The sequence below is a fragment of the Oncorhynchus mykiss genome, chromosome 10, assembly GCF_013265735.2.
Source record: "Oncorhynchus mykiss isolate Arlee chromosome 10, USDA_OmykA_1.1, whole genome shotgun sequence".
Lineage (NCBI taxonomy): Eukaryota > Metazoa > Chordata > Actinopteri > Salmoniformes > Salmonidae > Oncorhynchus > Oncorhynchus mykiss.
In genome coordinates, this window is record NC_048574.1 from 83,674,535 (window position 1) to 83,689,752 (window position 15,218).

At 42.9% G+C, this 15,218-nt stretch overlaps 2 protein-coding genes across 2 annotated transcripts; both read right to left on the bottom strand.

Annotated features, from left to right (window-relative positions):
- LOC110497194 (NACHT, LRR and PYD domains-containing protein 1 homolog) lies at positions 1-5,791 on the bottom strand. Its single transcript, XM_036934287.1, has 10 exons — positions 5,630-5,791; positions 4,768-4,805; positions 3,843-3,907; positions 3,496-3,710; positions 3,050-3,309; positions 2,253-2,387; positions 1,946-2,078; positions 1,737-1,844; positions 965-1,247; positions 1-109 (listed from the first exon to the last, which is right to left on the bottom strand). Exons 3-10 carry the CDS (start codon positions 3,848-3,850, stop codon positions 103-105), a joined length of 1,149 nt encoding a protein of 382 aa, XP_036790182.1. The 5' UTR covers positions 3,851-3,907; positions 4,768-4,805; positions 5,630-5,791; the 3' UTR covers positions 1-102.
- On the bottom strand, positions 4,133-12,971 carry LOC118966664 (stonustoxin subunit beta-like). The gene is made up of 6 exons (XM_036989412.1): positions 12,887-12,971; positions 9,012-9,185; positions 8,405-8,451; positions 7,719-8,268; positions 6,004-6,057; positions 4,133-4,148 (listed from the first exon to the last, which is right to left on the bottom strand). Exons 2-6 carry the CDS (start codon positions 9,020-9,022, stop codon positions 4,133-4,135), a joined length of 678 nt encoding a protein of 225 aa, XP_036845307.1. The 5' UTR covers positions 9,023-9,185; positions 12,887-12,971.
- Positions 12,972-15,218: the final 2,247 nt, after the last annotated feature.

Genomic DNA, 15,218 nt, shown 5'->3' on the forward strand with positions numbered 1-15,218 from the left:
AAGTGTCTTTGTCCACAGACTAGGAGACAGGCCTCAGCATCTTCAGATTAGGTGAAGTGTCTTTTGTCCACAGACTAGGAGACAGGCCTCAGCATCTTCAGATTAGGTGCTACAAGACAGAGGATGTAGGAGAGATCAGAAAGTATGGAGAAGATTGAGGAGTGAGATACACCTGAGATAATGATGTGATGATGGTCCTATGATACACCTGAGATAATGATGTGATGATGTCCTATGATACACCTGAGATAATGATGTGATGATGGTCCTATGATGCACCTGAGATAATGATGTGATGACATCCTATGATACACCTGAGATAATGATGTGATGATGGTCCTATGATGCACCTGAGATAATGATGTGATGACATCCTATGATACACCTGAGATAGTGATGTGATGATGTTCCTATGATACACCTGAGATAATGATGTGATGATGTCCTATGATACACCTGAGATAATGATGTGATGATGGTCCTATGATACACGTGAGATAATGATGAGATAATGGCCCTATGATACACCTGAGATAATGATGAGATAATGGCCCTATGATACACCTGAGATAGATGTCCTATGATACACCTGAGATAATGATGTGATGATGGTCATATGATACACCTGAGATAATGATGTGATGATGGTCCTATGATACACCTGAGATAATGATGGCCCTATGATACACCTGAGATAATGATTAGATAATCATGTGATGATGGTCCTACGATACACCTGAGATAATGATGAGATAATGGCCCTATGATACACCTGAGATAATGATTAGATAATTATGTGATGATGGTCCTATGATAAGAGTAATTTATTACAGGCAGCAACACAAAAAAACATGCTTCCATTCTGAAAAGTACTTTATCTTTGATCTGAGTAGCTATGTTGTTATTTTACCTATATTTAATCATTCCACATATTCAAGGGAGGGAGAAAAGAAACCGGTCTTACCTAGATTCACTCAAGTACTTAACAAGATGGTGTTCATGTTCACTGAGAGCTTTGAGACAAGCTCCCATCACTTCTGGTCCTTTAGGGAGGACTGCGTTCAGTAGTTTTCTCATTCGCTCCTGTTCAGTTGTTTCAGCTGTTATTCTGGAGTACTCTTCATCACCAATCATGCTCTTTGACGACAGAACATCTGCTATTGGCTTTGGGTTTTTGACTCCGTGAATGAGTTCAGCCCTGTGTTTCTTCAGAAACTCCTCAGCAGGAATCCCAGGGAGTGTTAATGCTGAAGGGGGGTGAATGAAATGAATATGTCTTTAGGGTGAACAGCAGCTGTTTCTACATCTAACATTCTCTCCAGTTATCACCCCACTGAACATGATTCATGAAGACCTTCATCACCCCACTGAACAAGACTCATGAAGACCTTCATCACCCCACTGAACAAGACTCATGAAGACCTTCATCACCCCACTGAACATGACTCATGAAGACCTTCATCACCCCACTGAACAAGACTCATGAAGACCTTCATCACCCCACTGAACATGACTCATGAAGACCTTCATCACCCCACTGAACAAGACTCATGGAGACCTTCATCACCCCACTGAACACGACTCATGGAGACCTTCATCACCCCACTGAACACGACTCATGAAGACCTTCATCATCCCACTGAACACGACTCATGTTAGATCTTCAACAGTGTCCTTCATCACCCCACTGAACATGACTCACAAAGGTCTTCATCACCCCACTGAACATGACTCACAAAGGTCTTCAACAGTGTCCTTCATCACAACTTGAAGGGACGTTAGCTCTGTGACCTTGTCCACAAAGACAAACTTACGTGTTGGATGAGAGTCTTTGCTGTATTCATCTGAAAGACAAACAAGAGAAAATATCATAAAACACTTTAATAGCATCTGTTAGAAAAGGACATTGATGATTGACATACTGTTCATGTCCAGTATTTCTTACCTTTTGATACCACTGATTTCCATACTGTCCTCTCATCATCCCCGATTAACTCCATCTCAATGTCCACCCCTGTGTTTCCCATTATCATCTTACAACAGCTGGGTGTGGTGTTTGCAGGTAACAGCTGTATCTTCTGTAGGAGGCCATATGGTGCAACGAGAGAGCGAGAGCGAGAGCGAGAGAGAGAGAGAGAGTAGGAGAGAGAGAGAGAGAGAGTAGGAGAGAGAGAGAGAGAGAAATAGAATGATATTCTAGTAATTCATATACAATATGACAGATTCATGTCCTCAGCCTGATAAAACTGCACCTCTGGATAGATGGAAGTGGAGAGGGGATTCTTGAGTGCAAACCAACTGTTCATCTTTAAGGGCCCATTTGGACTTGGCAGGAGAAATTCAGAATATCCTTGGGACACCTGATCTTTCTCCCGTTCCCGAACAGCCTACAAAATGAGAGATGTAAGTAGTCAGTCACAACAATGTAGTCTCATAATTCACACAACATGCAGCTCACTGGGCAATCCATTTTTGTCAACACTATCGTTATTGATTTACCATTATTTTACCAGATAAGTTGACTGAGAAGAGATTCTCTTTTACAGCAACGACCTGGGGAATAGTTACAAGGGAGAGGGAGAGGGGATAAATGAGCCAATTGGAAGCTGAGGATGATTAGGTAGCCATGATGGTATGAGGGTCAGATTGGAAGTTTAGCCAGTTTAGCCAGTAAGTACTCTTACGATATGTACCATGGGATCTTAAGTGACCATGGAGAGGACACCCATTTAATGTCCCATCTGAAATACAGCACCCTACACAGGGAAATGTCCCCTTCACTGCCCAGGGGCAATGTCCCCTTCACTGCCCAGGGGCAATGTCCCCTTCACTGCCCAGGGGCAATGTCCCCTTCACTGCCCAGGGGCATTGGGTTCTCCTCCGACCAGAGGTATGTGTGCCATCTACTGGCTCTTCAACTGAATGAGACAGAAATAGATTTGTCACAGAGCTGCATGTTGTCTTTGTAATCTCGAGATTTTCAACAAACTATCAGCTTTCCTTCAGTAAGATTCAACATACTGTTGTCACTTCAGTAATAGTGCCTCACCTCTTTCTGACTGGAGTTTCTGAGGAGCAGGTACAGCCTTGAAATTATTGTTGACTTTTTTACTGCCATGTAGAGGACCACATCACAGTGGACATCTACGATCCAAGAAAGGATATAGCTCAGTATAACAGCGATAGCTGAGAACTTGGGATGGAGAATCTTAACATGGAATCTGGTGACTTCATGCACTTCCTCTAAAGACACTCCATGTTCCTCTACATGAAGAATCTTCATCTCATTCCTCAGGGAAGGGTTGGTCCCTGAACAACACAATACAAAGGAGACAGAAAGACATATTTTATTATTCATCCAACTAAAACACAAAGAATGTGCAGTACCAGATCACAGTAAACTCAAACTCCCATAATAGTTTATTCATTAATTCAGGAAGTGAAACTCAGTTACATGGAAATGTCTTTCTGAATACTATTTCTACATGGTTTTACCTAAACAGACAAAGTGTGGCAGATGAACTTCCTCCAGTTCACCTAACTCCATAGTAATGTCCAGCAATGGACCACCTTGTGTGTACTGCATGTCTTTCAGAAGTTGACTGTAGGGTTCCCAGTTCCTGAAGTGATACTTCAGAATTACATCTCTCTCACACAGCCAGCGGAGCCCAGCCACTGTGCACTCATAACTCCCTTTGGGTGTCCTGTGTCTGAAGGCAACAACAAGATATGGGAGAGAGGGTCAATCATCAAATGGAGAGGTTGGATTAGAAGACTATTCCCAAAGGTAACAGGGAAATACACTAGCAGGTGGAATGAAATGTTATAAGTAGTTATTTTACCTGAACATTGTCACTCCCTGGACAGTGGAAGTCAAGGGTTCAATCTGAAGCCAGTGTGTGGAGTCCTGAACAAGGACAAGCATGTCAGTAATACATATGGGGCCTGTTTCCTGGACACAGATTGAGTCTAGTGCTGGACTTAAAGCATGCCCAATGAAAGTTTCAATAGAAAGTTCTTTAAGGTCCAGGACTAGACTTAATCTGTGTCTGGGAAACTGGCCCATTAACCAAAGTAACTAATTTAACGTATTTATCCAATTAAACTGTTGAATGACAAAATATGACAACAGCTAAAATCCTGCATGCCTAAAAGCAGAACACAGGAGTCTATATACCAGTTTGAATGGTTGGTCAGTACACACCTGGCTTTGAGACTGTGTTTATATTACTAAAGCAGAACACAGGACTGTCTATATCCCAGGATGAATGGTTGGTCAGTACACACCTGGCTTTGAGACTGTGTTTATATTACTAAAGCAGAACACAGGACTGTCTATATCCCAGCATGAATGGTTGGTCAGTACACACCTGGCTTTGAGACTGTGTTTATATTACTAAAGCAGAACACAGGACTGTCTATATCCCAGTATGAATGGTTGGTCAGTACACACCTGGCTTTGAGACTGTGTTTATATTACTAAAGCAGAACACAGGACTGTCTATATCCCAGTATGAATGGTTGGTCAGTACACACCTGGCTTTGAGACTGTGTTTATATTACTAAAGCAGAACACAGGACTGTCTATATCCCAGTATGAATGGTTGGTCACTACACACCTGGCTTTGAGACTGTGTTTATATTACTAAAGCAGAACACAGGACTGTCTATATCCCAGTATGAATAGTTGGTCAGTACACACCTGGCGTTGAGACTGTGCCGGACTCCTGCAGGTATGTAAAAGTAAGAATTTACATTATGACTTACCTCAACATGGTCACAAGTCTTACAGCTCTGAGGAATCCCTGAAGTCAAAAGTAGTTGTTATTTAAAATGGACAATCTCATGTAATAATGAATTAATCATTATTAAATAGACTTGTAATATAACTAAGCAACAGTCTCAGAATGTACACTCATTAGCATACCATAATCTGACATTAGCGTTATATTAATTAATGTTTGTAGAAGCAGGAAACAACATCATTCTGGTCCATGTTTTGTAGATGTTGGGGGCCTGATTTCTGGTAGATTCTAGGATGAGAGTTTAAAGGTAGAGTCAGATAAATGTATGTTGTACGAGCAGCACCACCGATATTGTGATGAGCAAGATGCCCGACTTCTCTCTCACACAGTCACAAACAGTATCTGCCCATCTTCACTCTCTTACAGAATGTTAGTCACGGGACCAAAACAGCGGAGAAGTTTAGCCTTGCTCTCCAACACTCTTAGTTGTTGTAGAAATTGACCCACTATGCTGTTTACTTTGTGCATCTACGTCATATCGCTGACTCTACCTTTAAGTTTGTTTTGACAAAATAGATCATGATTGTGCTCCTTGTCTGGGACTCAAGTATAATGAATGCTTTAAAACTACTTTGACTTAAAAACAATTATCAGTTAACTCACATTTCTGGGGCGGCAGGGTAGCCTAGTAGTTAGAACATTGGACTAGTAACCGGAAGGTTGCAAGATCAAATCCCCGAGCTGACAAGGTACAAAATCTGTCATTCTGCCCCTGAACAGGCAGTTAACCCACTGTTCCTAGGCCGTCATTGAAAATAAGAATTTGTTCTTAACTGACTTGTCTAGTTAAATAAAGGTAAAAAATAAATGTAAAAAACCCTCACATTTCTCAGGTCCAGGCTTGATCCAACTCTCTCCACCATGGTCTCTGGTGTCCTCAGGTCCAGGCTTGATCCAACTCTCTCCACCATGGTCTCTGGTGTTCTCAGGTCCAGGCTTGATACAACTCTCTCCACCATGGTCTCTGGTGTCCTCAGGTCCAGGCTTGATACAACTCTCTCCACCATGGTCTCTGGTGTCCTCAGGTCCAGGCTTGATACAACTCTCTCCACCATGGTCTCTGGTGTCCTCAGGTCCAGGCTTGATACAACTCTCTCCACCATGGTCTCTGGTGTCCTCAGGTCCAGGCTTGATACAACTCTCTGCACCATGGTCTCTGGTGTTCTCAGGTCCAGGCTTGATACAACTCTCTCCACCATGGTCTCTGGTGTCCTCAGGTCCAGGCTTGATACAACTCTCTCCACCATGGTCTCTGGTGTTCCAACAGAACACATTAAAACACACCACTACTACTAATCTAACTGTCTGTAGGTCCAACAGAACCCATTAAAACACACCACTACTACTAATCTAACTGTCTGTAGGTCCAACAGAACACATTAAAACACACCACTACTACTAATCTAACTCTGCCACTAGCTCTGCCACCTGTCACCATTACTACTAATCTAACTACTACTAATCTAACTGACTAGCTCTGCCACCTTTCACCATTACTACTAATCTAACCACCATTACTACTAATCTAACTACTACTAATCTAACTACTACTAATCTAACTGACTAGCTCTGCCACCTGCCACCATTACTACTAATCTAACTGATTAGCTCTGCCACCATTACTACTAATCTAACTACTACTAATCTAACTGACTAGCTCTGCCACCATTACTACTAATCTAACTACTACTAATCTAACTGACTAGCTCTGCCACCATTACTACTAATCTAACTACTACTAATCTAACTGACTAGCTCTGTCACCATTACTACTAATCTAACTACTACTAATCTAACTACTACTAACCTAACTGATTAGCTCTGCCACCACTACTACTAATCTAACTGACTAGCTCTGTCACCTGTCACCACTACTACTAATCTAACTGATTAGCTCTGCCACCATTACTACTAATCTAACTGACTAGCTCTGCCACCACTACTACTAATCTAACTTACTAGCTCTGTCACCTGTCACCACTACTACTAATCTAACTACTACTAATCTAACTGACTAGCTCTGTCATCACTACTACTAATCTAACTGACTAGCTCTGCCACCACTACTACTAATCTAACTGACTAGCTCTGCCACCATTAATACTAATCTAACCACTACTAATCTAACTACTACTAATCTAACTGACTAGCTCTGCCACCATTACTACTAATCTAACTACTACTAATCTAACTGACTAGCTCTGTCACCATTACTACTAATCTAACTGACTAGCTCTGCCACCTGCCACCATTACTACTAATCTAACTACTACTAATCTAACTGACTAGTTCTGCCACCTGCCACCATTACTACTAATCTAACTACTACTAATCTAACTACTACTAATCTAACTGACTAGCTCTGCCACCTGCCACCATTACTACTAATCTAACTACTACTAATCTAACTACTACTAATCTAACTGACTAGCTCTGCCACCTGCCACCATTACTACTAATCTAACTACTACTAATCTAACTGACTAGCTCTGCCACCTTTCACCGTGGATTGAAACACAGAAGCCAAGCCACACCACTGCTTCTTGACACACTGCCTGCTTAACCAGGCAGCCAGCTGCACCAATTTGTCGGAGGAAAGTCCGGCCGCCACAAGGAGTCGCTAGAGCGTGATGGGATAAGGACGTCCCAGTCAGCCAAACCCTCCAGACAGCGCTGGGACAATTGCGGCCGCCTCATGGGTCTCCTGGTGCGTCCGGCTTCGGCACAGCCCGGGATCGAACCCGGATCTGTAGTGAAGCCTCAAGCACTCGGGAGCCCGATGGGGATTCTTTTATGTTACTTAGATTGACACACCAATCGATCTCAGAGGGCTACTAAAACACTACTACTAATGTAATTGTAGGAATGACTCCAGAGGAAAACACAATGAGGAAACATCGCTATTTGACTCACCTCTGAATGTGTTGGTCATCTATCTGACACAGGGTCACTGAGAAGGCGGAGTAAATCCCAAACCCAGGATAGAGGGGTTCAGTGAACGTGGTGTGTTCTGTGTGAAGGTGTGTCAGTGTACCAGAGGAGGACACGCTATAGAAGGTCAAAGTACCAGCTGGCCAGTCCAGATACACTCCAACTCTGTTAGAAACATGACGAGGGATGGATCTGCTGACTCCATCATGTTTAAATAAATAACCTTTGTCAAAGCAGACTAAACACCAAGACTTCCTATTGTCTCCAATCCTACGGTCACTCCCCCTTTCCTTCCTCTTCAGTCCTTTGTACACCACACCAATGTCCGCCATGCCACCACCCCTCTCCACCTCCCAGTAATAACGACACCCAGATAAGCCTTCTCTGCAGAGAACTTGATAAAGACAGTCAAATCTGTCTGGATGGTCTTCATAATGCTGGTCCTCCACCACCCGTTTCAACTTCCTGTTCCCCTCAGACAGTATCAGGTGGGGGTTTGCTGTATTTGGGTCCAGGGTGAGATGACAGGCATCTGTAGACAAAAGGAGAGTTTAATCAAACCACATCTTCATATAAAATGTTGTTTTGTAGGTACAGAACAAGTATTGATTAGTTAATATGTTACTATAGTGCTGAATATACAGTTAATTAGGATTGAAGAGACTTACATTTCCTCAGCCCTGATTTCAGCCAGCACTCTCCACCATGATCCACACTGTAGGAGAAACAGGTTATTGACTGACAAAGACCTAATAAAGCAGTCAACATTTAAACCATATTGTTGTGTTCTGGTGCACTATCCCAGTTCATTACTATCCTACCTACTGCATACAGAACAGAGTACAATTCATTACTAGAGACATACAGGTATTCTATCCTACCTACTGCATACAGAACAGAGTACAATTCATTACAAGATACATACAGGTATTCTATCCTACCTACTGCATACAGAACGGAGTACAATTCATTACTAGAGACATACAGGTATTCTATCCTACCTACTGCATACAGAACAGAGTACAATTCATTACTAGAGACATACAGGTATTATATCCTACCTACTGCATACAGAACGGAGTACAATTCCAACAGGATATCAGAGATGCAGAAGAAGAGTATTCATGTGGTGATGATGTATGCTGTGTTGGAGTGCTCAGCCTGCTGAGTAAACTTCCCCTTAATTATACTATCATGTCCTCATGTTACTGACCCTACTACACTACATATGACACAACCACTGCTCACACTATCAGGACATCTATTCTGACTTACTTCAGCTTCATCCGTTTATATGTGGGATCCACCAGAGCAGATGAAAGCAGTCCCCCTGCAGAGTCTCCTGGGTGATTGTAGCTCAGGTCCAGCTCTTTCAGGTGGGAGGGGTTTGACCTCAGAGCTGAAGACAGAGCAGCACAGCCCTCCTCTGTGACCAGACAGCCAGACAGCCTACAGAGAGACACAACAGCTGTCTAGGTTGGTGTACTGGTGTCAATCATCTTGTAGGTCACCAATACATGTGTCCATGACACAAACATTGACATGAAACAGATTTTCAGAGTATTTGAATTACTATGCTCAGTACCGACCTGATTGAAACTGCTGTACTTACCCCAGTGTGTGTAGTTTACAGTCTGGATCCTCCAATCCAGCAGACAGCAGTGTAACTCAGCTCAGTACCGACCTGACTGAAACTGCTGTACTTACCCCAGTGTGTGTAGTTTACAGTCTGGATCCTCCAGTCCAGCAGACAGCAGTGTAACTCCTGAGTCCTGCAGGTCATTGTCTCTCAGCTCCAGTTGTTTCAGTTGTGAGTTGGGTGAACTCAGGACTGAGGCCAGATGTGAACAGCAACCCTCTGACAGACCACACTGACCAAGACTAGAGGGGAGTAGAGAACCAGTGGTTGAATAAGTACCCAATTGTCATACTTGAGTAAAAGTACAAATAGCTTAATAGAAAATGACTCAAGTAAAAGTCACCCAGTAAAATACTACTTGAGTAAAAGTCTTAAAGTATTCGGGTTTTAAATATACTTCAAAAGTAAATGGAATTGATGAAATGTACTTAAGTATTAAAAGAAAAAGTATAAATAATTTTAAAATCCTTATATTAAGCCAACCAGACGGCACCATTTTCTAGTTTATTTTACTGATAGCCAGGGGCACACTCCATCACTCAGACATCATTTACAAACGAAGCATTTGTGTTGAGTGAGTTCGCCAGATCAGAGGCAGTAGGGATGACCAGGGATGTTCTCTGTTTAGTGAGTCCGCCAGATCAGAGGCAGTAGGGATGACCAGGGATGTTCTCTGTTTAGTGAGTCCGCCAGATCAGAGGCAGTAGGGATGACCAGGGATGTTCTCTGTTTAGTGAGTCCGCCAGATCAGAGGCAGTAGGGATGACCAGGGATGTTCTCTGTTTAGTGAGTCCTCCAGATCAGATGCAGTAGGGATGACCAGGGATGTTCTCTGTTTAGTGAGTCCTCCAGATCAGATGCAGTAGGGATGACCAGGGATGTTCTCTGTTTAGTGAGTCCTCCAGATCAGATGCAGTAGGGATGACCAGGGATGTTCTCTGTTTAGTGAGTCCGCCAGATCAGAGGCAGTAGGGATGACCAGGGATGTTCTCTGTTTAGTGAGTTCGCCAGATCAGAGGCAGTAGGGATGACCAGGGATGTTCTCTGTTTAGTGAGTCCTCCAGATCAGAGGCAGTAGGGATGACCAGGGATGTTCTCTGTTTAGTGAGTCCTCCAGATCAGAGGCAGTAGGGATGACCAGGGATGTTCTCTGTTTAGTGAGTCCGCCAGATCAGAGGCAGTAGGGATGACCAGGGATGTTCTCTGTTTAGTGAGTCCTCCAGATCAGATGCAGTAGGGATGACCAGGGATGTTCTCTGTTTAGTGAGTCTGCCAGATCAGAGGCAGTAGGGATGACCAGGGATGTTCTCTGTTTAGTGAGTCCTCCAGATCAGATGCAGTAGGGATGACCAGGGATGTTCTCTGTTTAGTGACTCTGCCAGATCAGAGGCAGTAGGGATGACCAGGGATGTTCTCTGTTTAGTGACTCTGCCAGATCAGAGGCAGTAGGGATGACCAGGGATGTTCTCTGTTTAGTGAGTCCTCCAGATCAGAGGCAGTAGAGACGACCAGAGATGTTCTTTTGATAAGTGTGTGAATTGGACCGTTTTCCTGTCCTGCTAAGCATGACAATGTAACGAGTAATTTTGGCTGTCAGGGAAAATGTACGGAATAAAAAGTACTTTATTTTCTTCAGGAATGTAGTGAAGTAAAAGTAGTCGAAAATCTAAATAGTAAAGTACAGATACACTAAGTTGTATTTTGGGGGATATATACTTTAAAGTACATACTGGAGAAGACATACTTGAACACTAGCAACACACACTCACATACAGTGCCTTGCGAAAGTATTCGGCCCCCTTGAACTTTGCGACCTTTTGCCACATTTCAGGCTTCAAACATAAAGATATAAAACTGTATTTTTTTGTGAAGAATCGACAACAAGTGGGACACAATCATGAAGTGAAACGACATTTATTGGATATTTCAAACTTTTTTAACAAATCAAAAACTGAAAAATTGGGCGTGCAAAATTATTCAGCCCCTTTACTTTCAGTGCAGCAAACTCTCTCCAGAAGTTCAGTGAGGATCTCTGAATGATCCAATGTTGACCTAAATGACTAATGATGATAAATACAATCCACCTGTGTGTAATCAAGTCTCCGTATAAATGCACCTGCACTGTGATCGTCTCAGAGGTCCGTTAAAAGCGCAGAGAGCATCATGAAGAACAAGGAACACACCAGGCAGGTCCGAGATACTGTTGTGAAGAAGTTTAAAGCCGGATTTGGATACAAAAAGATTTCCCAAGCTTTAAACATCCCAAGGAGCACTGTGCAAGCGATAATATTGAAATGGAAGGAGTATCAGACCACTGCAAATCTACCAAGACCTGGCCGTCCCTCTAAACTTTCAGCTCATACAAGGAGAAGACTGATCAGAGATGCAGCCAAGAGGCCCATGATCACTCTGGATGAACTGCAGAGATCTACAGCTGAGGTGGGAGACTCTGTCCATAGGACAACAATCAGTCGTATATTGCACAAATCTGGCCTTTATGGAAGAGTGGCAAGAAGAAAGCCATTTCTTAAAGATATCCATAAAAAGTGTCGTTTAAAGTTTGCCACAAGCCACCTGGGAGACACACCAAACATGTGGAAGAAGGTGCTCTGGTCAGATGAAACCAAAATTGAACTTTTTGGCAACAATGCAAAACGTTATGTTTGGCGTAAAAGCAACACAGCTCATCACCCTGAACACATCATCCCCACTGTCAAACATGGTGGTGGCAGCATCATGGTTTGGGCCTGCTTTTCTTCAGCAGGGACAGGGAAGATGGTTCAAATTGATGGGAAGATGGATGGAGCCAAATACAGGACCATTCTGGAAGAAAACCTGATGGAGTCTGCAAAAGACCTGAGACTGGGACGGAGATTTGTCTTCCAACAAGACAATGATCCAAAATATAAAGCAAAATCTACAATGGAATGGTTCAAAAATAAACATATCCAGGTGTTAGAATGGCCAAGTCAAAGTCCAGACCTGAATCCAATCGAGAATCTGTGGAAAGAACTGAAAACTGCTGTTCACAAATGCTCTCCATCCAACCTCACTGAGCTCGAGCTGTTTTGCAAGGAGGAATGGGAAAACATTTCAGTCTCTCGATGTGCAAAACTGATAGAGACATACCCCAAGCGACTTACAGCTGTAATCGCAGCAAAAGGTGGCGCTACAAAGTATTAACTTAAGGGGGCTGAATAATTTTGCACGCCCAATTTTTCAGTTTTTGATTTGTTAAAAAAGTTTGAAATATCCAATAAATGTTGTTCCACTTCATGATTGTGTCCCACTTGTTGTTGATTCTTCACAAAAAAATACAGTTTTATATCTTTATGTTTGAAGCCTGAAATGTGGCAAAAGGTCGCAAAGTTCAAGGGGGCCGAATACTTTCGCAAGGCACTGTAACACACACACACCTCAGTGTGTGTAGTTTACAGTCTGGATCCTCCAGTCCAGCAGACAGCAGTGTAACTCAGCTCAGTACCAACCTGACTGAAACAGCTGTACTTACCCCAGTGTGTGTAGTTTACAGTCTGGATCCTCCAGTCCAGCAGACAGCAGTGTAACTCAGCTCAGTACCAACCTGACTGAAACAGCTGTACTTACCCCAGTGTGTGTAGTTTACAGTCTTGATCCTCCAGTCCAGCAGACAGCAGTGTAACTCCTGAGTCCTGCAGGTCATTGTCTCTCAGCTGCAGCTGTTTCAGTTGTGAGTTGGGTGAACTCAGGACTGAGGCCAGATCTGAACAGCAACCCTCTGTCAGACCACACTGACCTAGACTAGAGGGCAGAAGAACACATGATTAACACATGTTTAAAACATCCACATAATAACTCATACTGAAGATATTTAACTCACACTAGTGTCTGTATGTTGCAGAGTGGACTGGTTAGTCCAACACAGAGCAGCTCCACTCCTCTCCCTCCCAGGTCATTGTAGCGGAGGTCCAGTTCTCTCAGGGGGGAGTTTGATGTCTCCAGAGCTGAGGCCAGAGTCTCACAGGATTCATATGTGACTTTACAGCCAGCTAGTCTGGAGAGAGGATATAATCTGTTAGATATACAAATCCTTCATTATAATGCTAGTCTGGAGAGAGAAGACAGGTCGAAACACTGTTCAATATGCAAAGCTTTAGGAATAATGAGATACATTAAGACAATAACAGAAGGACGCGATTAGACAATGTTAAAAACATTCCTAACTCACTCAAGATATTTAAGCTTATAGTTTCAAATATTTATCACATCGTATGTATATTTCTGTATTTTCACCAAGATGTTCAAATAATGTTGAAAACATAATTACTGGGCCTCCCGGGCGGTTAAGGGCGCTGTACTGCAGCGCCAGCTGTGCCATCAGAGTCCCTGGGTTCGCGCCCAGGCTCTGTCGTAACCGGCCGCGACCGGGAGGTCCGTGGGGCGACGCACAATTGGCCTAGCGTCGTCCGGGTTAGGGAGGGCTTGGTCGGTAGGGGTGTCCTTGTCTCATCGCGCACCAGCGACTCCTGTCACGGTGTTTCCTCCGACACATTGGTGCGGCTGGCTTCCGGGTTGGATGCGCGCTGTGTTAAGAAGCAGTGCGGCTTGGTTGGGTTGTGTATCGGAGGACGCATGACTTTCAACCTTCGTCTCTCCTGAGCCCGTACGGGAGTTGTAGCGATGAGACAAGATAGTAGCTACTACAACAATTGGATACCACGAAATTGGGGAGAAAAAGGGGTAAAATAAAAAATTATAATAATAAAATAAATTAAAAAATTAAAAAAACATAATTACTACAAATATATGAACACTATGAAGACAGTGGATACTGTTAAGTTCGTCGTTCGAATGAGCAGCGTGGGAGGCTTTTTTTATTTTCCTTTATTCAAAATGACACTGAAAAACAACAAAAGAAGAAAAACGAACGTAAAGCTATATTGCAGGTGCAGAAAGCAACTACACTGTTAAGGGAATTTTTTTTAATCAATAATGACTAATTATGTATACATTTCAATCAGGACTGACTAATCATAATACTATTATGTTACTGTATAGATGTATGAATTTTCCTTTAACCCTAGTACTGAATATAATGTGTGTAAATATAATCAAGAATTAGAACAATGACTGTCTGTTCCTTGGTAGAAATGAATGAACTTATAGCCAGACTGGCTAGAATGCTTATCTTACACAGGCAGACCCTTGGCTTGGGTCGTAAATGATCTTAGTAGGGAGAGACGATGTGGGAAAGCTTGAGAACTATACAGCCATTGTACTGCTGGTTGATGAGACGGGGTAGTACGAAAACTAACAACGTCATTTTCCAGTTTATAATCTGTGGTAAACTGTATCATGTTCAGTACTCTCGAGAATAAACGCTGCTGATAGATTTTGAGACTGGTCTCTGTCCATTTCATGCAAATAAGAGTCTTACAAATTCTTAGGAATTGACAGAGTGTTTAATTTTAATCGGGTATTAAAACATATAGGAATTTAATTCCTGTAACATACACACAAACAAGATCCCACAACTGAAGGTAGGGAAAGGGCTGCCTAAGTATGATCCCCAATCAAAGACAACGAATGACAGCTGCCTCTGATCGGGAACCATTCCCGACCAACAAAGAAACAGACAAACTAGAATGCCCACCCAAAATCACACCCCGACCCTAACCAAATAGAGAAATAAAAAGGCTCTATGGTCTAGGGCTTGACAAGATATTTAACTCACACTAGTGTCTGTATGTTGCAGAGTGGACTGGTTAGTCCAACACAGAGCAGCTTCACTCCTCTGTCTCCCAGGTCATTGTAGCTGAGGTCCAGTTCTCTCAGGGGGGAGTTTGGTGTCTGCAGAGCTGAGG

Bases quoted from the DNA above. Each gene is read 5' to 3' on its own strand.
- LOC110497194 (XM_036934287.1), bottom strand. The intron at 2,388-3,049 runs GTGAGGCACTAT...CTCATTTTGTAG, and splicing joins GAAACTCCAGTCAGAAAGAG to GCTGTTCGGGAACGGGAGAA. The intron at 2,079-2,252 runs GTGCAGTTTTAT...GGCCTCCTACAG, and splicing joins CCACTTCCATCTATCCAGAG to AAGATACAGCTGTTACCTGC.
- LOC118966664 (XM_036989412.1), bottom strand. The intron at 8,269-8,404 runs GTAAGTCTCTTC...TTTTGTCTACAG, and splicing joins GAAATCAGGGCTGAGGAAAT to ATGCCTGTCATCTCACCCTG. The intron at 6,058-7,718 runs GTGAGTCAAATA...TTGGAACACCAG, and splicing joins GATGACCAACACATTCAGAG to AGACCATGGTGGAGAGAGTT.